Source organism: Neoarius graeffei, chromosome 10, assembly GCF_027579695.1.
Source record: "Neoarius graeffei isolate fNeoGra1 chromosome 10, fNeoGra1.pri, whole genome shotgun sequence".
Classification (NCBI taxonomy): domain Eukaryota; kingdom Metazoa; phylum Chordata; class Actinopteri; order Siluriformes; family Ariidae; genus Neoarius; species Neoarius graeffei.
The window spans coordinates 206,885-230,302 of record NC_083578.1 but is presented as its reverse complement, the minus strand read 5'-3'; the positions used below and the strand labels follow the sequence as shown (position 1 = coordinate 230,302).

General features: G+C 45.1%; 1 protein-coding gene across 1 annotated transcript in view; it reads left to right on the top strand.

Moving 5' to 3' along the window:
* LOC132892676 (uncharacterized) overlaps positions 1–23,418 on the top strand; it is a 126,291-nt gene that overhangs the window by 26,304 nt on the left and 76,569 nt on the right. The window contains exons 2-4 of the mRNA XM_060930989.1: positions 82–154; positions 1,962–2,130; positions 13,675–13,946. Of these exons, the coding sequence (XP_060786972.1) occupies positions 82–154; positions 1,962–2,130; positions 13,675–13,946 (514 nt within the window). The remainder of the gene's footprint in view (positions 1–81; positions 155–1,961; positions 2,131–13,674; positions 13,947–23,418) is intronic.

The following is a 23,418-nucleotide window of genomic DNA, read 5'->3' as shown; positions in this document are numbered from 1 at the left end:
AATAATAATAATAATAATTGGATTACTATCTATTTATTTATTTATTTATTTATTTTTTATTTTTATTTTTTATTTGTTTAGAGCTGTTATTATGAGTTCCACGGGAGATGGACAGCACTCTTCCAGGAAGTCTCAAGTTCCTGATCCCTCACAGGTAAAGCTTATGATTGATTTGTTTGTTTTTTTTGTAACACATCTGTGAAGGTTCTCAGTCATCCAGGTCATCATAAACCGTCGGTGCTAAAGAAGGCAACTGGGCTTGCTTGAAATTCTTGAAGCTGTTTCACCTCTCATCTGAAAGGCTTCTTCAGTTCTGTCTGACTAGTGGGAAGTTCCAGGTGTTTATCCTCTAGTGGACCAAAAGCAAACCTAAGAGGAGTCTTTTGAGGTTACATGGGTCGTTGTCAGTCATTGGAGGTCGGGTGTGAACGGTATCAGCAGCCTAGAGGGTCATCAGGGTGATCGGGACTCTGCAGTCTATCTTCATCTCAATAACAAAGGACACTCATTTCAGGACTGCAATGTACACATTCTAGCCAGAGAAGACCAGTGGTTCGAAAGAGGAGTAAAAGAAGCCATCTTCATCAACCTGGAACGACTATCACTGAACAGAGGAGATGGTCTGAGACACCACTTATCAGCCACCTACAATGCAGTCCTTGGCACACTTCCCAGAAAACTGAATATACATCCACATCAAGACTCAGCTGACTTCAATGACTCGCATGATGGCAGAGAGAGCCAATGGCCCACAGATCACCCTAACGACCCTCTAGGCTGCTAATACCGTTCACACCTGGCCTCCAGTGACCCTAACACCTACAAGGATGACTGAGGTGGTGTTTACATTAGACCGTATCAGCGGATCATCAGATTAACGTTTTTAAAACGATTCGCGTGCACACAGCAACGCCAATACACGATTCGCGTGCACACAGCAACGCCAATACACGGATACGCTAATCACATGACGGCACGTAAGTTGAAATGTGTCAGTGCGGCTCAGCGCTTCCTCCTCAGTGGCTGCGCTCCAAATCACTCCGCCCTGAACAGCGAGTGCCCTCTGGAGGGTGCGCACTCCGGCCCTGCGCAGCTCACAGAGCGCGCGAGTGAAGCGCACGAGCAGTGATTCGGGACTGAGCCGCTGTGTGTGTGATCCCAGTGCATATCGGGCATGCGCAAGTCACTCACCACTTGCAAGTGGAAGGATGGCAAGCCTAAAGACAATCATAACTACACAATGGGCAGTATTTGCATCTTACCATGAACAACATTAAGAATGGCAAAGCATTATATTCATACTTTTATACTCTTTAATGAAAAACAAAAAGGTGATACAAGGCGGAAACAATAGCAGGAAGTGAAGTCCGCGCCGTTTTTCAGCAGTCGCGTCACATGACCAACGTGGCATGAACAACGCCAGCGAATCAGGAAGGTGGATGTCAGAGTGACGTTGTCCAATGACGACGTCAGCTAGAGCTCAGCACTGCGTTTCCTCGTATCTCAATGTTTACACAGCACCGGATCAGATACGAACTGGGTTGAATACGTGGGCCCTGGCGGATTCAAGTTGTTCCGCCTGTGGAGTCGTTTCCCGGCGTTTTAATGTAAACAGACAGTGCATCCGTGACGAAAACGAGACGGATACGGTCTAATGTAAACACCACCTGAGAGGGTCAACAACCCATGTGACCTCAACGACTCTCCTTAGGGTTGCTTTTGGTGCACTAGAGGATACATACCTGTAACGCCCCACTAGTCAGACAGAACTGAAGAAGCCTTTCGGATGAGAGGTGAAATGCCTTCAAGAATTTCAAGCAAGTCCAGTTGCCTTCTTAAGCACCTACTCGTTTTTATTTTTTATTTTTTGCAACACAAATATTTTCAGATTAACAAACCTTATAAATGGATTTATAAACAGGTTTTTTTTTTTTTTTTTGCTGTTATTGTTTGACCATTAGCTGCGTGAGGGTGTGAAAACTGAGACTACAGGTGGAAGGATCTCTGAAGTCTGTGTAAAGAAAGAGGAGACACTGGAGCTGAACATCACCAACCATTTAGATGGCCTTGACAACCCAGCTGAAGTTCTCTCCATTAAAGGGGAAGATCCTGATACTAAAGACTACCTCTGTAAGATATCAGGCCACTCTGGAACTCAGTAACACACTCGCTGATTATTCTACCCTACACAATATCTCGTGCACTAAAAGTACAATAGAAGGTTATTTGGGATGTCACCTCTGTAAATAATCTGTCATCTAAATTAAATTTAAATAGATTTTTTTTTTGTAAAGTATGAACTTTGTTTATAGACAGTCTAATAATGGGGGGAGCCATAGCCTAACGGTTAGAGACACAGCTTTGGGACCAAAAGGTTGCTGGTTCGATTCCCTGGACTAGCAGGAATGGCTGAAGTGCCCTTGAGCAAGGCACATAACCCCCAAGTGCTTCTGAGGATGCTCTGGTATGTTGTATGTCACTCTGGATAAGAGCATCTGCTAAATTCTATTAATGTAATATGGTACCTATGAGTGAGAGGAACTTAAATTTTTTTCTTTCTTTCCTTTAAATACATTCTAGATGATGATGATAACCTGAACAAAAAAGTGTGGAATAACACTCATGATGTCAAGTCAAATTTATTATAAATCACATTTAAAAACAGCTGTTGAGCCAAAGTGGTGTACAAAGGACATAAAATGAATGCAATAATGCAAAAACAGATTAAAAATTCTAATTCACAATTACACACAATAAAGGTGTAGAGAAAAAGTGGATCTTAAGACGTGTTGTAAAAATTCTGATGGTGGAAGAAGACCTGATGTGGAGAAGATCATTCCAGAGTCTAGGGACAACAACTGAAAAAGCCCTGTTGCCCATAGACTTAAGTCGAGATCATGAGACCACAAGTAGTAGTTGTCTGGATGACTTCAGTGATCTCGGTGCCAAGTATGGGTGAAGAAGGTCACAGATATATTTTGGAGTGATACCATGCAAAGCTTTAAAGACGAACAACAAAATTTTAAAATTGATGTGGAATCTCGGGCGGCACGGTGGTGTAGTGGTTAGCACTGTCGCCTCACAGCAAGAAGGTCCTGGGTTCGAGCCCCGGGGCCGGCGAGGGCCTTTCTGTGCGGAGTTTGCATGTTCTCCCCGTGTCCGCGTGGGTTTCCTCCGGGTGCTCCGGTTTCCCCCACAGTCCAAAGACATGCAGGTTAGGTTAACTGGTGACTCTAAATTGACCGTAGGTGTGAATGTGAGTGTGAATGGTTGTCTGTGTCTATGTGTCAGCCCTGTGATGACCTGGCGACTTGTCCAGGGTGTACCCCGCCTTTCGCCCGTAGTCAGCTGGGATAGGCTCCAGCTTGCCTGCGACCCTGTAGAAGGATAAAGCGGCTAGAGATAATGTGATGTGTGATGTGATGTGGAATCTCACCAGAAACCAGTGGAGAGAGCCTTTGTTTTACTGCCAGTTAAAAATTGAGCTGCTGTGTTTTGAAGCAGTTGAAGGCAAGACAAAGCAGATTGGGCCAAATCCACATATAAGGAGTCAAGCCAAGATGTCATAAAAGCATGAATGACTATTTGCAAGTCCTTCTGTGGGAGAAAAGATTTTACCTTTTAAAATTTGCCACAGTTGGTAAAAATTGGACTTTACTACCATGGAAATTTGTTTATCAAAACGTAATGGTGATTCAAAAATGAACTTTGTTTATAGAGTCTAATAATGGGGGGAAGCCATGGCCTAATGGTTAGAGAAGAAGCTTTGGGACCAAAAGGTTGCCGGTTTGATTCCCTGGGCTAGCAGGAATGATTGAAGTGCTCTTGAGCAAGGTATCTAACCTCCATTTGCTCCCCAGGCTGCTCTGGGTATGTTGTACATCGCTCTGCATAAGAGCATCTGTGACATGCCTGTAATGTAATTATGAATCCTTGCCAACAAAGAGCCTAACTGAGTGCTGATGTCAGCAGTAGATGAGGTTGGGCCAAAAATCATTACCTCCATTTTAATTTAGTTGGAGGAAATTTAATATCACCAAGGCACTCCATCAGTTGTTTTTTTTTTTTTTTAAACTGATGAAGTGATGTCAGGTCTCACAGGGACATACAACTACATATCATCAGTATAACAATGGTATGCAACACCATGTTTTTGAAAAATGGGCCCCAGGGGGAGCAGATATAGGGTGACCAAAAAAGGGGCCAAACTACAACCTTGTGGAATGCCTTATGTGAGAGGTACTGACTGAGAAAAATTATGCTAACAGACATAGATCTACCTTTATGGTAGAACTCAAACCATTTCAATGCAAGGCCCTGAATGCCAACCTCATACTCAAGCCATTTTAACAGAACCCCAAGGTCAACTGTGTCAAACGCTGCACTAACACTGAATGAAAATTGCCATAAGACCCCGAGTCCAAAGTTAATAAAATGCCACTGGTTTGGGATTGGCTGATTAGATAACTGCATAAAACAGCAGGTGTATGGGTGTTCCTAATAAAGTGGCTGGTGAGTGTATATGCACCTTGCCACGCTACTGTGTCAAACGTACATTCGCGTCAACTACTGTACAAAGTTTTATCAATAATCTCCTAGAGTTTTCAACTTTAATAGGATCACTGTCAGACCCCCCTGAACTTAATCATGTACTGTAGTAAATGACCTACTATTGGCCTCCGATTAAGGCTGTGTCTCCCTGCTTATATTGCTTGACCTTAGTGCAGCCTTTGACAAAATTGATCATACCATTCTCCTGGATGGACTAAAAAATATTGTGGAAGTCAAGGGAACGGCCCTCTCCTGGCTCAGGTCTTATTTAACTGATCATTATCAGTTTGTTGATGTAAATGATTTATTTTTCTATACATACTAAGGTAAAGTTTGGTGTTCCACAAGGTTCTGTCTTAGGCCCACTGCTTCTTTTTTCTTTATATATGTTACCTTTGGGTGATATTATTTGTAAACATGGTACTAGCTTCCACTGTTATGCTGAACATGCACAGTTGTATTTTTCAGCAAAACCGGATGAGCAACACCAGCTTAATAAAATTGAGGAATGTGCAAAGATAATAAGCATCCAGAGCAAAAGATGCTGGATGCTTATTAACTTCCTTCTGCTTAACTCTGACAAAACAGAAGTACTTGCACTAGGACCATATGCAGCTAGAACTAAGGCTACGTTTACATTACGTCGAATCAGCGGATCATCAGATTAACGTTCTTAAAACGATTCGCGTTTACACTAAAACCGTTAGCCGTGCACACAGCAACGCCAATACGCGGATACGCTAATCACATGACTTTAGACGGTGCGTAACATGATCCCAGTGCATTTCAGACGGCGCGTAACATGATCCCAGTGCATTTAGGGCATGCGCAAGGCTCACCACTTGCAAGTAGAAGGATGGCAAGCCGCGCAAGGCTCACCACTTGCAAGTAGAAGGATGGCAAGCCTAATACACGGATACGCTCGGCTCCGCAGGCATCCTGCGCTCCAAATCACTCCGCCCTGAACAGCGAGTGCCCTCTGGAGGGTGCGCACTCCGGCCCTGCGCAGCTCACACAGCGCGCGAGTGAAGTGCACAAGCCACGATTCGGGACTGAGCCGCTGTGTGTGTGATCCCAGCGCATATCACTTATTACTTGCAAGTGGAAGGATGGCAAGCCTAAAGACAATCATAACTACACAATGGGCAGTATTTGCATCAGTATTTGCAGCACACACGGACTGGCCAGCGGGAGTTTTCCTGGTGGGCCGGTGGAGGGGAAAAAAAAAAAAAACAGTTGCGCGCTGGCCTTTAATATGATAAGCAATGTTAACAGTTTCTTTAAGAAACTGTTAACATTGCTTGTCGTATTAAAGGCCAGCGCGCAACTGTAATAAGCAATGTTAACTGTAATAAGCAATGTTAACAGTTTCTTAAAGAATCTGTTAACATTGCTTATCATATTAAAGGCCAGCGCGCAACTGTTTTTTTTTTTTTTTTTTTTTTTTTTTCTCCGCCGGCCCACACTGAACCACCGGGAAAACTCCCGCTACTCCCGATGGCCAGTCCGTGTGTGATTTGCAGTATTTTCATACTTTTATACTCTTTAATGAAAGGTGATACAAGGCGGAAGTCCGCGCCGTTTTTCAGCAGTCGCCTCACATGACCAACGCCAGCGAATCAGGAAGGTGGATGTCACAGTGACGTTGTCCAATGAGACGCCAGCTAGAGCTCAGCACAGCGTATTCGCGTATTCTCAATGTTTACACAGCACCGGAGCTGACACGATCTGGATTGAATACGTGGACGCTGGCGGATTCCCGTTTCCTGGCTTTTCCAGGGGGTTTAATGTAAACGGACAGTGCATCCGCGAAGAAAACGAGACAGATACGGTCTAATGTAAACGTAGCCTAAGTTTTCTGATTCCATAGTAACCTGAGATGGCCTCTGTTTCTTCACATGCAGCGGTAGAAGACCTCAGGGTGATCATTGACTCCATTCTTTCATTTGAAACTCATATTGATAATATTACAAGGATCGCTTTCTTTCATCTCAGAAATATTGTTAAGAAATATGATGTCACTACATGATGCAAAAAACTAGTGCGTTCCTTGTTTCCTGTAGGCTGGATTATTGTAATGCCTTACTGTCTGGAGGTTCCAGTAGGTGCATAAATATGCTCCAGTTAGTCCAGAATGCAGCACTGACAGGCCTTACTAAAACCAGAAGATATGACCATATTACCCTTATTTCATCCACATTGCATTGACTCCCAAACAAACTTTGCATTGATGTATAAAACACTACTATTTACCTATAAAGCATGGAATGGTCTCGTGCCACTGTACCTGAGTGAGCTTCTGGTCTTTTATGACCGGCCATGTCTACTTGGATAAAAAGGTGCAGACTATTTGTTGATGCCTCTAGTAGTGAAGGCTACATTACATGGCATTTAGAAGATGCTCTTATCCGGAGCAATGTACAACACGCGAAAAGTCAGGTACAAGAAGTGTTGAACTTCTAGACAATAAATTAACAATGTAAATTAGGGTGCATCAGTTGCCCCCTAAAAATGAAAAGTTCCTCCGATCATGATGCATTTTTGTTTTTATGTTCCTTTTGGTAAGAAAGCACACTGGGTGAAATATTTTGACAAAATTCAAACGTTTAATGGCGGCACCAGGAGCTCAAAGTTATGGAAAAAGCTGCTATTTTATGACTTATGACAAAATTTCGATCATTTTTCATGAAACATTATGGCACCTTATAGAGTATACCAAATATCTTAGATACACATTTTTAGTACATATTCTAAATATATTGTCAAGCATAGTTTGAGTTTTAGCTGTTCATTGAATCATTGTTCAACTACTTTTAAACAATACAAATGTATTATGAATCACATTAATGCTTCTCAATCCCTTGCAAAGGTTCTTAACATGATCTCTGGCTCACAAGAAATCAATAAATGAAGTCCAACATTGTGATTCAAACCTTACGCGAAAACAAAATAAGCGTTTTTTGGCAAAAAATGAACCTCATGGTGCCACCATTAGACTTTTGAATATGGTCAAAAAATTTTACAGGATGTCTTTATTGGTGAAAAGGAACACCCAAACAAAAATGCATCAGATTTTATGAAAGTGAGGGCAACTGATGCACCCTAATGTAAATTTCCCCTTGTGGGATAATAAAAGGCCTCTCCTCTCCTCTCCTCTCCTCTCCTCTCCTCTCCTCTCCTCTCCTCTCCTCTCCTGTCTTCTCTTCAAGTACCAATACTCAGCAAACAGCCAAGAAAACCAACCAGCCATACAAATGAACTGACAAAGTACAACTAAATAGAGAAAAATAAAACACCAATGGCTAGCCCCAGGCTAGACAGTACACAGTCTGTGTAGGTCAAGACTGATAAGCAGTTACACAGTGGGCAGGGAAGCAAGTGCAGCCTGAAGAGGTGAGTCTTCAGTCTGCACTTGAAGGTGGTCAGGGAATCGACAGTTCTGACCTCAATGGGAAGGTTATTCCGCTAGTGGGGACCCAGGACAGACAGCGGTCTTGAGCAGGCTGGGCAGGAGTGGAGAGGAGGAGGGGGCCAGGTGACCAGTAGTAGTGGAATGTAGGGATCTGGCTGGCGTGTAGGGGTAGATCAGACTGTGGAGGTATGCTGGCCTTAACCCCTTGACAGTCTGGTAAGCTAGCACCAATGTCTTAAATTTGATGCGAGCTGCAATAGGTAGTCAGTGCAGGTCAGCATGAAGGCGTGGTGAAGGAGTTGCAGATGACCATCTTTTTCTCAAAAAACACCGCAAAGTCCTCTGCAGTGATTGAGGACTAAGGTGCAACTGGTGGAGAGTTGAGGAGAGAAAACAGAAAACAGTTGCTGAGGGTTGGAGATGGAGGTATGAATTGTCGAGTGATAAAACTTGATCTTGGCTGATTTGAATGATGCTGTGAATTCAACAAGGAGGGACTGGTAGTGGGGGGGCATCAAGGGCGAAGCCTTCTCTTGCAAAGCCCCACAGTTGTGGAACAGCCTTCCAATTAGTTTTCGGGACTCTGATGTCTTTATTGATGAAGACATCAGAAGACATGTGTTTTAAATATAGTCTGAAGAACTTTTTTTTTTTTAGTCAAGACTTTTGTTAATAGCTTTGTATTAGATAAAGCAGCAGATAGTTATTGGGCAGAGTGTTTTGGTAAACTGGGATCTTTGGATGCTGTAAGTTTACTCAGGTTTGTTGATGATGGAGTGGCTGGCCGCTTTATGTCCCAGAGCACCCTCATATCTGTGTTACCTTCTGGCTCTCCCTTTTAGTTATGCTGTCATAGTTAGTGTTGCCGGAGTCCCTGCTTGCACTTAGTGCAAAACGTATACTGTTCTTAACCATTAGGTGACACAGTAGGTCATTTACTACTTTAATCAGTACTGTCTCCTCTGTGTTATGATGAGGTCTAAATCCTGACTGATACATTTCATGGATGTTATTCCTATGTAGATATGAGCATAACTGCTGTGCCGCAGTTTTTTTTTCTAGGATCTTGGAGATAAAGGGGAGGTTTGATATTGGCCAATAATTGGACAGCTGATGGGTCGAGGTCAGTTTTTTTTAATCAGGGTTTTCATAAGTGCTAGTTTACATGGTTTGAGTACATAACCAATTCTAAGGGAAAATTTTATTATTTTTTAGAAGAGGTTCAATTACTTCTGGTATTATCTGTTTGAAGAGTCGTAGGTAGTTAAGGGATCTAGGACACAAGTTGAAGATTTTGATGTGGAAATTAGTGAAGTTAATTCAGTTTCTCTAAAGAAAGTAAAACATTCTAATTGCCAATCTGATACAGTTCTCATGTTAACTACAAGGTTACTTAAATTTTCTGGTTTTAAATTAGTAGTTTTAATTTTTTGTCAGATATTTTCAAGTTTGGTGGCTTGGTGGCCGGGCCTTTGCCCATGGGGCCCGGCCGGGCTCAGCCCGAAGAGGTGACGTGGGCCCGACCTCCTGTGGGTTCACCACCCACAGAGGTAGCAGTAGGGGTTTGGTGCAATGTGGATTGGGTGGCAGTCGAAGGCAGGGGCCTCGACGACCTGATCCCCGGACACAGCGGCTGGCTGTTGGGACATGGAATGTCACTTCGCTGGGGGGGAAGGAGCCTGAGCTTGTGCGGGAGGTTGAGAGGTACCGGCTAGAGATAGTCGGGCTCACCTCCACGCATAGCTTGGGCTCTGGAACCCAGCTCCTCGAGAGGGGCTGGACTTTCCACTTCTCTGGAGTCGCCCGTGGTGAGCGGCGGCGGGCTGGTGTGGGCTTGCTTATAGCTCCCCAGCTCAGCCGCCATGTGTTGGAGTTTACCCCAGTGAACGAGAGGGTCGCCTCTCTGCGCCTTCGGATTGGGGAGAGGGCTCTTGCTGTTGTTTGTGCCTACGGGCCAAATAGCAGTATAGAGTATCCGGCCTTCTTGGAGTCCCTGGGAGAGGTACTGAGGGGTGCTCAGACTGGGGACTCCATTGTGCTACTGGGGGACTTCAATGCTCACGTGGGCGACGACAGTGACACCTGGAGGGGCGTGGTTGGGAGGAACGGCCTCCCCGATCTGAACCCGAGTGGTGTTTTGTTATTGGACTTCTGTGCTAGTCACGGTTTGTCCATAACGAACACCATGTTCGAGCATAGGGGTGTCCATAAGTGCACGTGGCACCAGGACACCTTAGGTCGGAGGTCGATGATCGACTTTGTAGTCGTTTCATCTGATCTCCGGCCCTATGTCTTGGACACTCGGGTGAAGAGAGGGGCTGAGCTGTCAACTGATCACCACCTGGTGGTGAGTTGGATCCGCTGGCGGAGGAGGAAGCTGGACAGACCTGGCAGGCCCAAACGTATGGTGAGGGTCTGCTGGGAACGTCTGGCCGAGCACTCTGTTGGGGAGGTCTTTAACTCCCACCTCCGGGAGAGCTTTTCCCAGCTTCCGAGGGAGGCGGGGGACATTGAGTCTGAGTGGACCATGTTCTCTACCTCCATTGTGGACGCAGCTGTTCGGAGCTGTGGCCGCAAGGTCTCCGGTGCCTGTCGTGGCGGCAATCCCCGAACCCGGTGGTGGACACCGGAAGTAAGGGATGCCGTCAAGCTGAAGAAGGAGTCCTATCGGGCCATGTTGACCTCCGGGACTCCTGAGGCAGCCGACGGGTATCGGCAGGCCAGGCGTGCTGCAGCTCGGGCAGTTGCGGAGGCAAAAACTCGGAACTGGGAGGAGTTCGGGGAGGCCATGGAGAAGGACTATCGGTCGGCCTCGAAGAAATTCTGGCAAACCGTCCGGCGCCTCAGGAGGGGGAAGCAGTACTCTGCCAACACTGTTTACAGTGCGGGTGGGGAGCTGTTGACCTCGACTGGGGACATTGTCGGGCGGTGGAAGGAATACTTTGAGGATCTCCTCAATCCCACCGTCATGTCTTCCACTGAGGAGACTGAGGCTGATGGCTCAGAGGTGGACTCGTCCATTACCCAAGCCGAAGTCACTGAGGTGGTTTGCAAGCTCCTCGGTGGCAAGGCACCGGGGGTGGATGAGATCCGCCCTGAGTATCTCAAGTCTCTGGATGTTGTGGGGCTGTCTTGGTTGACACGCCTCTGCAGCATCGCGTGGCGGTCGGGGACAGTGCCTCTGGAGTGGCAGACTGGGGTGGTGGTCCCTCTTTTTAAGAAAGGGGACCGGAGAGTATGCTCCAATTATAGGGGAATCACACTTCTCAGCCTCCCAGGGAAAGTTTACTCCAGGGTACTGGAGAGGAGAATTCGACCGATAGTCGAACCTCGGATCCAGGAGGAACAATGCGGTTTTCGTCCTGGTCGCGGAACACTGGACCAGCTCTATACCCTTCATAGGGTGCTCGAGGGTTCATGGGAGTTTGCCCAACCAGTCCACACGTGCTTTGTGGATCTGGAGAAGGCATTCGACCGTGTCCCCCGTGGTATTCTGTGGGGGGTGCTTCGGGAGTATGGGGTTCGGGGCTCTTTGCTAAGGGCTGTCCGGTTCCTGTACGAACGGAGCAGGAGTCTGGTTCGCATTGCCGGCAGTAAGTCAGACCTGTTCCCAGTGCATGTTGGACTCCGGCAGGGCTGCCCTTTGTCACCGGTTCTGTTCATAATTTTTATGGACAGAATTTCTAGGCGCAGCCAGGGGCCGGAAGGAATCCTGTTTGGGAACCACAGGATTTCATCTCTGCTTTTTGCGGATGATGTTGTCCTGTTGGCTTCTTCAAACCAGGACCTTCAGCATGCACTGGGGCGGTTTGCAGTCGAGTGTGAAGCGGCTGGGATGAGAATCAGCACCTCCAAGTCCGAGGCCATGGTTCTCGACCGGAAAAGGGTGGCTTGCCCTCTCCAGGTTGGTGGAGAAGTCCTGCCTCAAGTGGAGGAGTTTAAGTATCTCGGGATCTTGTTCACGAGTGAGGGAAGGATGGAGCGTGAGATCGACAGGCGGATCGGTGCAGCCTCCGCAGTGATGCGGTCGCTTTACCGGTCCGTCATGGTGAAGAAGGAGCTGAGCCAAAAGGCGAAGCTCTCAATTTACCGGTCGATCTACGTTCCGACTCTCACCTATGGTCATGAGCTTTGGGTAATGACAGAAAGAACAAGATCGCGGATACAAGCGGCTGAAATGAGTTTCCTTCGCAGGGTGGCTGGGCGCTCCCTTAGAGATAGGGTGAGAAGCACAGTCACTCGGGAGGAGCTCGGAGTAGAGCCGCTGCTCCTCCACATCGAGAGGAACCAGCTGAGGTGGCTCGGGCATCTTTTTCGGATGCCTCCTGGACGCCTCCCTGGGGAGGTGTTCCAGGCATGTCCCCCCGGGAGGAGGCCCCGGGGAAGACCCAGGACACGCTGGAGGGACTATGTCTCTCGGCTGGCCTGGGAACGCCTCGGTGTTCTTCCCGAGGAGCTGGCCGAGGTGTCTGGGGAAAGGGAAGTTTGGGCTTCCATGCTTAGACTGCTGCCTCCGCGACCCGGTCCCGGATAAGCGGAAGAAGACGAGACGAGATTTTCAAGTTTGTTTCGAGTTTGAGTTTGTTTGGAGTGTTCACATATTTGTTTCAGTGCTGCGCATTGCGCACTACTTTTTGCATTAGTCTAAAATGTGAATACATGTCAACTATGTTGTGACTGGTCAGTGAGCCCAGTCCTGGAAAACATACAGCACATTTTCATATGCACCCTAAATGGCAGGCACACCGAGAATGCCCAAAAAAACTTAATGGAATTTGTTTATTTATTTATTTGCAAACATTTTTACAAATTTATTGAATTTTCATGAATACCAAATTCTCGTGTCCAGTTAGATAAATGAGGTCCACTGACCTCTTTTTATTTAAGACAAATCTTTGAATCTGGATCAGTCATACAGTACAAACCAAAAATTTGGACACATCATCTAATTAAATTTTTTTTTCTTCATTTTTATTAATTAAAAGACACTTCATGTCTTAAAGTAATGATGGGCTGTTGTTTCTCTTTACTTAGTTCAGCGGTTCTTGACATATGTATTACTTCAGTTGTGGAATAGGGCTATTTCCTCTATTTTTATTATCTACCGTTTGATGGTCTGGAATGCATTAAGAAGGCAAGAAGTTCCACAAATTAACTTTTGACCAGGCATGTCTACTAAAGATTAACAAAACCCAAGAATAAACTACTTTATACTGACAGATAATATCCATACAAGACATGTTAAAGTATACAGATTTTATTTTAAAAGGAAAACAATGTCTCTGGGTGCCGCCATCTCACTCTCTCTGAGGTTCAAATATTGCGCTCTGAGTACAAATCATGATGTCAAGCATTTGGGTGTAAAAGAAGCCTGATCACTGATCATTTCATGTGACATGCTTTTCTTTGCTTTTCTCAGTGAATAAAAGCAATCTTTTTAGTTGGCAATAATCACATTGCTATGGTGACAGGATTGTTTACTAGTATCTGTGTCAGTACTGCATCTGTGTTATCTAGCTGAGTGAACTTTAAACTTCATAAAAGAAATCTATTGATTCCCGGATTTTGTTGCCAGTAAAAAAAAAAAAATCACATGGTTACAGAATTTCTAATTAGATTTTTAGAATTGGGAGCCTTTGTCACATATATATTTGGAGCATATTTGTAATTGAAAAAATAATTTCTTCCTTTTGTGTTTTCTTGGCCCTCAGTCTGTGAAGCTTGCAAGGCCTTCTTCTTCAACAAGTGTGAGGTTCATGGACCGCCCCTCTTCATCCCTGATACTCCTGTTCCAATGGGAGTCCCTGACCGAGCCAAACAAACGCTTCCTTCCAGGCTAGAGATTCGGAAGTCTGGTATTCCTGACACAGGTCTGGGAGTGTTTAATAAGGGGGAGACTGTCCCAGTAGGTGCACATTTTGGACCCTACCAGGGAGAACTGGTAGACAGAGAGGAAGCCATGAACAGTGGATACTCCTGGGTGGTGAGTTTGTTATAAATTTATAATAAAGTTTGCATATTTTTAAGCAACAAAATGTCACTACTGGATCAAGGTAACACCAATTAATATCAGTTTTTTTCTTGGCAATGATCTGTGTACTAAGGGTGTAAATCAAATGTTTCTTCACAAAATTTGCTACAGTGAGATTCAATTCAATCCTGGGGTCTGCAGTCATTCTAAAATTATGAAATTTCACATCTGTTACATTTCTGTGAGCTCACAAATGCATACATCTACAATCATAAGATTGGACAAATTGCATGGAAAGCGTGCCAGGAAGAAGCTTTTGCTGTCCAAAAGGAATGTTAAACATGAAAGACCAAGCCTTTTGGAAGAACGTGCTCTGGAAGACCAACCAGTCGTGGATAAGGTGCCGTACCATAAATCCGGGGACCTGGGTTTGATTCCGACCCGAGGTCATTTCCCCATCCCTCCCTGTCTCTCTCTCTCCTGTTCATTTCCTGTCTCTACACTGTCCTATCCAATAAAGGTGAAAAAAGCCCCCCCCAAAAAAAACCCTATACTTTTCTGTCCAAGAGTGAAGCACGCACTACAGCTTACTGTTCCAAAAATTGCTCCAGCATATCTAATGAACTATTCCACTAGACTGTTTATAAAAGACCTACCTTTGCATTGCCATCAACACATACAACCTTATAAGAGAAAGTCTGAGTGAGTGAGAGTTAAAAGTAGCGTTACCATACTATAACACAGGTTACAGGACACAGGTGAGACTTATCACATGCTACCTACCAGTTCAACCTGCCTCCTCTCCATCCAAAGCTGATGTGCAGTCTATATGCCCCCATCGCCTAACCCCACCACAGGCCAGGGAGCCATCCAGCCCACAGTGGGCTCCCCCAGGTGGGACAGGTAATATGCCATGACCATCTGTGCCCCTGGCCTGTGGACCACCTTGCAGTTAAATGGCTGAAGTGCCAGATACCAATGAGTGAACCATGTACTGGCATTCTTCATGCGGTGGAGCCATTGGAGTGGGGCGTGATCAGAACACAGACTGAAAGGGCACCCCAGTAGGTAATAACGGAGAGCAAAGACTGTTCACTTGATGGCCAGACACTACTCCTCTATCATGCTGTACTTCATCTCTCGCACTGAGAGTTTGCAGCTGATGTACAGCATGGGGTGCTCCTCCATCACCTGGCACAGAACAGCCTCTAGCCCTCTGGCAAGTGAATGCAACAGCTGGAATTGATGAAGGCATTTGATCTGTCTACGGCGAGCATCGAGGGCCAAAATACAATGGCAAAAGGCGAAGCAAACCCGGAGTGCTTTGTGTTCACAATGAACAGGTTAAGCGAACAACACAGACTTTAATCAAACACTGAGGATGGTCTCAGTTTAGTTTGCTTCAGAGGAGTTTGAGTTTGTTTGGAGTGTTCACATATTTGTTTCAGTGCTGCGCATTGCGCACTACTTTTTGCATTAGTCTAAAATGTGAATACATGTCAACTATGTTGTGACTGGTCAGTGAGCCCAGTCCTGGAAAACATACAGCACATTTTCATATGCACCCCAAATGGCAGGCACACTGAGAATGCCCCAAAAAAACTTCATGGAATTTGTTTATTTATTTATTTGCAAACATTTTTACAAATTTATTGAATTTTCATGAATACCAAATTCTCGTGTCCAGTTAGATAAATGAGGTCCACTGACCTCTTTTTATTTAAGACAAATTTTTGAATCTGGATCAGTCATACAGTACAAACCAAAAATTTGGACACATCATCTAATTAAATTTTTTTTTCTTCATTTTTATTAATTAAAAGACACTTCATGTCTTAAAGTAATGATGGGCTGTTGTTTCTCTTTACTTAGTTCAGCGGTTCTTGACATATGTATTACTTCAGTTGTGGAATAGGGCTATTTCCTCTATTTTTATTATCTACCGTTTGATGGTCTGGAATGCATTAAGAAGGCAAGAAGTTCCACAAATAAACTTTTGACCAGGCATGTCTACTAAAGATTAACAAAACCCAAGAATAAACTACTTTATACTGACAGATAATATCCATACAAGACATGTTAAAGTATACAGATTTTATTTTAAAAGGAAAACAATGTCTCTGGGTGCCATCATCTCACTCTCTCTGAGGTTCAAATATTGCACTCTGAGTACAAATCATGATGTCAAGCATTTGGGTGTAAAAGAAGCCTGATCACTGATCATTTCATGTGACATGCTTTTCTTTGCTTTTCTCAGTGAATAAAAGCAATCTTTTTAGTTGGCAATAATCACATTGCTATGGTGACAGGATTGTTTACTAGTATCTGTGTCGGTCAGTACTGCGTCTGTGTTATCTAGCTGAGTGAACTTTAAACTTCATAAAAGAAATCTATTGATTCCCGGGTTTTGTTGCCAGTAAAAAAAAAAATCACATGGTTACAGAATTTCTAATTAGATTTTTAGAATTGGGAGCCTTTGTCACATTTGCAGCACAGTGAAATTCTTTCTCTGTATTCAACCTATCTGAAGCAGTGAACGAACACACACAGAGACTGCAGTGGCACCTGGTGATGACTGATAGATTGTTTTTTTTTAAGAATTAGAAACATTTATTTGACAGCTCTGTGTAATGAAGGTTAATGTCACATGCAGATATCCAATTTCATTGCAAATTGTTTCATCCAGGCAAGCCTATTTTTAGTAATATCATAACTTTTGAAATGGACAAATTGCTGTTAAGTTTTTTTTAAATTATTATTGGTTTTTAAATATAACAAGAAAGCATACAGAGTATATGTAAAAACTAGTATGCAAAATGACACATTTAATAATACAAAACTCTGAAAAACAGAAGTCCCACCCCAAACTAACAACAGATGCTGCCGTGTATTATGAAATAAATAAATATAATTTTAATGATGGATAAATGGATGGATAAACAAGTTCCTTTAAAATAAAATTAAGTAAAGTAAAAAATATCCATCCATCTTCTACTGCTTATCTGGATCCGGGTCGTGGAGGTAGCAGCCTAAGCAGAGCAGCCCAGACTTCCCTCTCCCCGGCCACCTCCACCAGCTCTTCCGGGGGAATACTGAGGCGTTCCCAGGCCAGCCGAGAGATGTAATCTCTCCAGCGTGTCCTGGGTCTGTCCCGAGGTCTTCTCCTGGTGGGGCATGCCCAGAAAACCTCCCTTGGGAAGTGTCCAGGGGGCATCCTAACAAGGTGCCCGAACCACCTCAACCGACTCCTTTCAATGTGGAGGAGCAGCGGTTCTACTCTGAGTCTCTCCCGAATGACCAAACTTCTCACCCTGTCTCTAAGAGAGAGCCCAGCCACCCTGCAGAGAAAACTCATTTCTACTGCTTGTATCCACGATCTCATTCTTTCGGTCACTACCAATAGCTTGTGACCATAGGTGAGAGTGGGAACATAGATGGACCAGTAAATTGAGAGCTTTGCCTTTTGGCTCAGCTCTCTCTTTACCACCCCAGACCGGTTTAGCATCCGCATCACTGCTGACGCTGCCCCGATCCGTCTGCCCAACTCCCGCTCCCCTTTACCCTAACTCGTGAACAAAACCCTGAGATACTTAAATTCCTCCACTTTAGGTAGCAACTCCCCCCTGAACCGGAGTAGGCACTCCACCCATTTCTGGCTGAGCGCCATGGCCACGGACTTGGAGGTGCTGATCCTCATCCCAGCCACTTCGCACTTGGCTGCAAACCGTCCCAGCGCATGCTGTAAGTCACAGATTGATGAAACCAACAGGACCACATCATCCACAAAAAGCAGAGACGTGATCCTGATGCCACCAAACCAGACACCCTCCGCCCCTTGGCTGCGCCTAGAAATTCTGTCCATAAAAGTTATGAGCAGAACCGGTGACAAAGGGCAGCCCTGGCGGAGTCCAACATGCACCGGGAACAAGTCTGACTTACTGCCGGCAATGCGAAACAAACTCCTGCTCCGGTCATACAGGGACCGAATGGCCTGCAGTAGTGGGCCCTGAACCCCATAGTCCTGAAGCACCCCCCACAGAGCACCACGAGGAACACGGTCATAAGCCTTCTCCAGGTCCACAAAACACATGTAGACCGGTTGGGCAAACTCCCATGCGCCCTCCAGTACCCTTGCAAGGGTAAAGAGCTGGTCCAGTGTTCCATGACCAGGACGAAAACCACATTGCTCCTGCTGAATCCGAGGTTTGACTATCGACCGGACTCTCCTCTCCAGCACCCCAGCATAGGCTTTCCCAGGGAGGCTGAGAAGTGTGATCCCCCTATAGTTGGAACACATTCTCTGGTCCCCCTTTTTAAAAAGGGGGACCACCACCCTAGTCTGCCAATCCAGAGGCACTGTCCCCGACCTCCATGCAATGTTGAAGAGGCATGTCAGCCAAGACAGCCCAACAACATCCAGTGCCTTCAGGAACTCAGGACGAATCTCATCCACCCCTGGAGCCCAGCCACCGAGGAGCTTTTTAACCACCTCAGCAACCTCAGCCCCTGTGATGGGCGAGTCCTCCCAAACACCCTCAGACTCTGCGTCCTACACAGACAACATGAAGGTGGGATTGAGGAGATCCTCAAAGTATTCCTTCCACTGTCTGATGCTGTCCCCAGTTGAGGTCAACAGCACTCTATCCTCGCTGTAAACAGCTGGGACAGTGCACTGCTTTCCCTTCATGAGTTGCCGGACAGTTTGCCAGAATCTCTTCGAGGCCGACTGAAAGTCATTTTCCATGGCCTCACCGAACTCCTCCCACACCCGAGTTTTTGCTTGAGTGACCGCCAGGGCCGCAGTCCGCTTGGCCCGTCGGTATCTGTCAGCTGCCTCTGGAGACCCACAGGCTAACCAAGCCCAATAGGACTCCTTCAGCTTCACCACAGGTGTCCACCACCGGGTTCGGGGATTACCACCACGACAGGCACCAACAACCTTGCAGCCGCAGCTCTGCATGGTCGCCTCCGCAATGGAGGTGCAGAACATGGTCCACTCGGACTCAATGTCCCCACCCTCCCCCGGTATGCAGTTGAAGCTCTGCTGGATGTGGCTGTTGAAGATCTGACGGACGGGAGCCTCCTCCAGACGTTCCCAGCATACCCTCACTACTTTGTTTGGGCCTGCCAGGTCTGTCCGGCCTCCTCCCCCGCCATCTGATCCAGCTCGCCACCAGGTAGTGATCAGTTGACCGCTCTGCTCCTCTCTTCACCCAAGTGATCTACGATCGTATGTCTTGGACAGATGAAATGACTACAAAGTCAATCATCGATCTACAGCCTAGGGTGTCCTCGTGCCATGTGCACTTATGGACACCCTAATGCTCGAACATGGTGTTTGTTATGGCCAAACCGTGCATGGCACAGAAGTTCAACAACTGAACACCACTCGGGTTCAGATCGGGCAGGCCGTTGTAAAGTAAAAATAGTACCATTTAAAAACAAACAGTACAAAAATATGGTGAACAAATAAGTAATGCCAATGGGAGAAGCATTCAACCATTAGTCACTGATGCAGGCAAGTCAGAAATTTTGTAAGAGTGCAGAGGCTTCCAAATCCTCCAGAATTTGTCTGATTTATGGTTGAGATCATGAGTCAGTTTCTCCAGAGGAAAAAGAGCTGATATCTGTGATATCCACATACTGACCGTAGGAACCCGAGGGGCAGACCACCACAGTAGAATACACTCCTTAGCCAGAAATAAAAAGAATTAACAATGATTTGGTATCCACATCAAAGAGATTATCAGGAAAATGATTTAACAGATAAAGGGTGGAAGATAGTGTAAACTGCTTACAGACGATCTCCTGAATCATACAACGAATCTCCTTCCAAAATACCAAGACATGATCACATGACCAAAACAAATGAAAAAAATTACCTTTTTGTGCTTTACATTTATAGCAAAGATTTGAGATGTTTGGGAACACTTTTTGGAGGTGAATAGGTGTATAATAGGTCATATGGAAGAACTTAAATTTCTATACATGAACAAAACTTTAAGTACATTTTGGAAAAATCCCATCACAAATTTTGGACCAAGCTGTAGTACTAAATGTCACTCCCAGATCACGCTCCCAAAACGGTTTCAAGGATTCATAAGCTGATGATTCAGAATACAGGAGCAGATTACAAATCCTTGATATCATTCTCTTCAAAGAACTAGCCGAGATCATGGTGTGTTCAAGATCTGACAGTTCCGAGCGGATCTCATTTTTGAACACTGGTGGCGCTGCTCTGCTGCGCCCCGGGCCACCTCATGCTGCTGCTTTAGCGTTTTAAGTGTTTTGTCGTTATTTGTGGGGTCTTTTTTAACTTTTTAACCATTTTTTTTATTCAACACGGTGCCTGATTGTGCAAAACAATGTTGCTTTTATTAAGAGGACTGTTTGTGGCTTTTATCGTCCGGCTTATATCATGCCGCCCCTCACCAGAAGGTGCTGGCACTATGCCGACTGCGCTGCTGAGTTACACCCGGGACCAGCTCCTGCTTCTCCATACCAGCTACACACCGGCCCCCCAGCTACTTTGTGAACTGCTGGCTCGACACCCAGAGAGAGGCTGCAGGAGACGGACGCGGAAGAGGGGGAAACGTGGCGGAGTACGACAGGGACTACGGAGAAGAGCTAATAGACCACCACTGCCCTCCATGCTTCTCTGTAACGTCCGCTCCCTGAAGAACAAGGTTGAGGAGCTCGGAGCCAACGCCAGGTTTCTCCACGAGTACCGGGAATCATGCCTGCTCGTGCTCACTGAGACGTGGCTGCAGGAGGACGTGCCCAACTCACTAGTTTCCCTGGATGGCTTCTCGTTGGTGCGCTCTGATAGGAACGACAACTCCGGCAAGAGCAAAGGTGGTGGCACCTGTGTCTACATCAACAACCTGTGGTGCTCGCAGTTCACCACGAGAGAGTCGGTCTGTAATCCCGACATTGAACTGGTGTGTTTAAGCCTGAGACCCTTCTACCTGCCACGTGAATTTGGGAATATTTTATTATGTACTGCATATATCCCGCCTGGGGGTAGTGCTGCTAAGGCAGCTAATATCATAGCAGACTGTGTTCACAGACAATTGAAACGCACCCCTGAAGCACCATGTTTTATTCTAGGCAATTTTAATCATTGTAAACTTGAGGCTACTTTACCTGAGTTCAGCCAATATGTTAACTGTAATACCAGAGGTAAAAACACATTGGATAAATGTTATGGAAATATCGAAAACGCCTGTACTGCTAAGGTTAAACCTCCTTTAGGGTCCTCTGATCACAACGCTGTCCATTTAATCCCTACTTACAAGTCCCTGCTTAAAAGCAACAAACCACAAGTTAAAACTGTTTCTATATGGAACAATGATAGTGTAGAAACTCTGAAAAGCTGCTTCTCTTGTACCAACTGGGACCTCTTTCACAGTCTGGAACTAGAAGAGGCCACGGATACCATCACCGATTATATTAAGTTCTGTAAAGATAATGTGTTAACTCAAAAATCTATCACTATGTACCCAAATACAACCCCGATTCCAAAAAAGTTGGGACAAAGTACAAATTGTAAATAAAAACAGCATGCAATAATTTACAAATCTCAAAAACTGATATTGTATTCACAATAGAACATAGACAACATATCAAATGTTGAAAGTGAGACATTTTGAAATTTCATGCCAAATATTGGCTCATTTGAAATTTCATGACAGCAACACATCTCAGAAAAGTTGGGACAGGGGCAATAAGAGGCTGGAAAAGTTAAAGGTACAAAAAAGGAACAGCTGGATGGCCAAATTGCAACTCATTAGGTCAATTGGCAAGAGGTCATTAACATGACTGGGTATAAAAAGAGCATCTTGGAGTGGCAGCGGCTCTCAGAAGTAAAGATGGGAAGAGGATCACCAATCCCCCTAATTCTGCGCCGACAAATAGTGGAGCAATATCAGAAAGGAGTTCGACAGTGTAAAATTGCAAAGACTTTGAGCATATCATCATCTACAGTGCATAATATCATCAAAAGATTCAGAGAATCTGGAAGAATCTCTGTGCGTAAGGGTCAAGGCCAGAAAACCATACTGGGTGCCCGTGATCTTTGGGCCCTTAGACGGCACTGCATCACATACAGGCATGCTTCTGTATTGGAAATCACAAAATGGGCTCAGGAATATTTCCAGAGAGCATTATCTGTGAACACAATTCACCGTGCCATCTGCCGTTGCCAGCTAAAACTCTATAGTTCAAAGAAGAAGCCGTATCTAAACACGATCCAGAAGCGCAGACGTCTTCTCTGGGCCAAGGCTCATTTAAAATGGACTGTGGCAAAGTGGAAAACTGTTCTGTGGTCAGACGAATCAAAATTTGAAGTTCTTTATGGAAATCAGGGACGCCGTGTCATTCGGACTAAAGAGGAGAAGGACGACCCGAGTTGTTATCAGCGCTCAGTTAAGAAGCCTGCATCTCTGATGGTATGGGGTTGCATTAGTGCGTGTGGCATGGGCAGCTTACACATCTGGAAAGACACCATCAATGCTGAAAGGTATATCCAGGTTCAAGAGCAACATATGCTTCCATCCAGACGACGTCTCTTTCAGGGAAGACCTTGCATTTTCCAACATGACAATGCCAAACCACATACTGCATCAATTACAGCATCATGGCTGCGTAGAAGAAGGGTCCGGGTACTGAACTGGCCAGCCTGCAGTCCAGATCTTTCACCCATAGAAAACATTTGGCGCATCATAAAACGGAAGATACGACAAAAAAGACCTAAGACAGTTGAGCAACTCGAATCCTACATTAGACAAGAATGGGTTAACATTCCTATCCCTAAACTTGAGCAACTTGTCTCCTCAGTCCCCAGACGTTTACAGACTGTTGTAAAGAGAAAAGGGGATGTCTCACAGTGGGAAACATGGCCTTGTCCCAACTTTTTTGAGATGTGGTGTTGTCATGAAATTTAAAATCACCTAATTTTTCTCTTTAAATGATACATTTTCTCAGTTTAAACATTTGATATGTCATCTATGTTCTATTCTGAATAAAATATGGAATTTTGAAACTTCCAAATCATTGCATTCCATTTTTATTTACAATTTGTACTTTGTCCCAACTTTTTTGGAATCGGGGTTGTAATAAATTTTCTATCTCCAAGGAGATTAAAGAGTGCATAGTACAGAGGAAAGTAGCATTTAAGAATGGGGACTTACTAAGCATGAAAAACACGCAGAAGGAACTTAATCACAAACTAAGGACTGCTAGGAGGAAGGAGAGGGAGAAATTTGAATCTCACTGCTCAGGTATGAATACTAAAAAACTATGGGACTCTATGAAAACCATGACAAACATGACTCCAGCTAAGAGGTGTATCAATGTGTTAAATGAGGAGGAAAAGGCTAATGAGCTGAATAACTTTTTTTGCCGATTTGACTCAAGAGACTTCTCATATGAGAAGAAAATAGCCATGGATGGTGTACCTGAATCAGGCCCTGGAGTAATCACT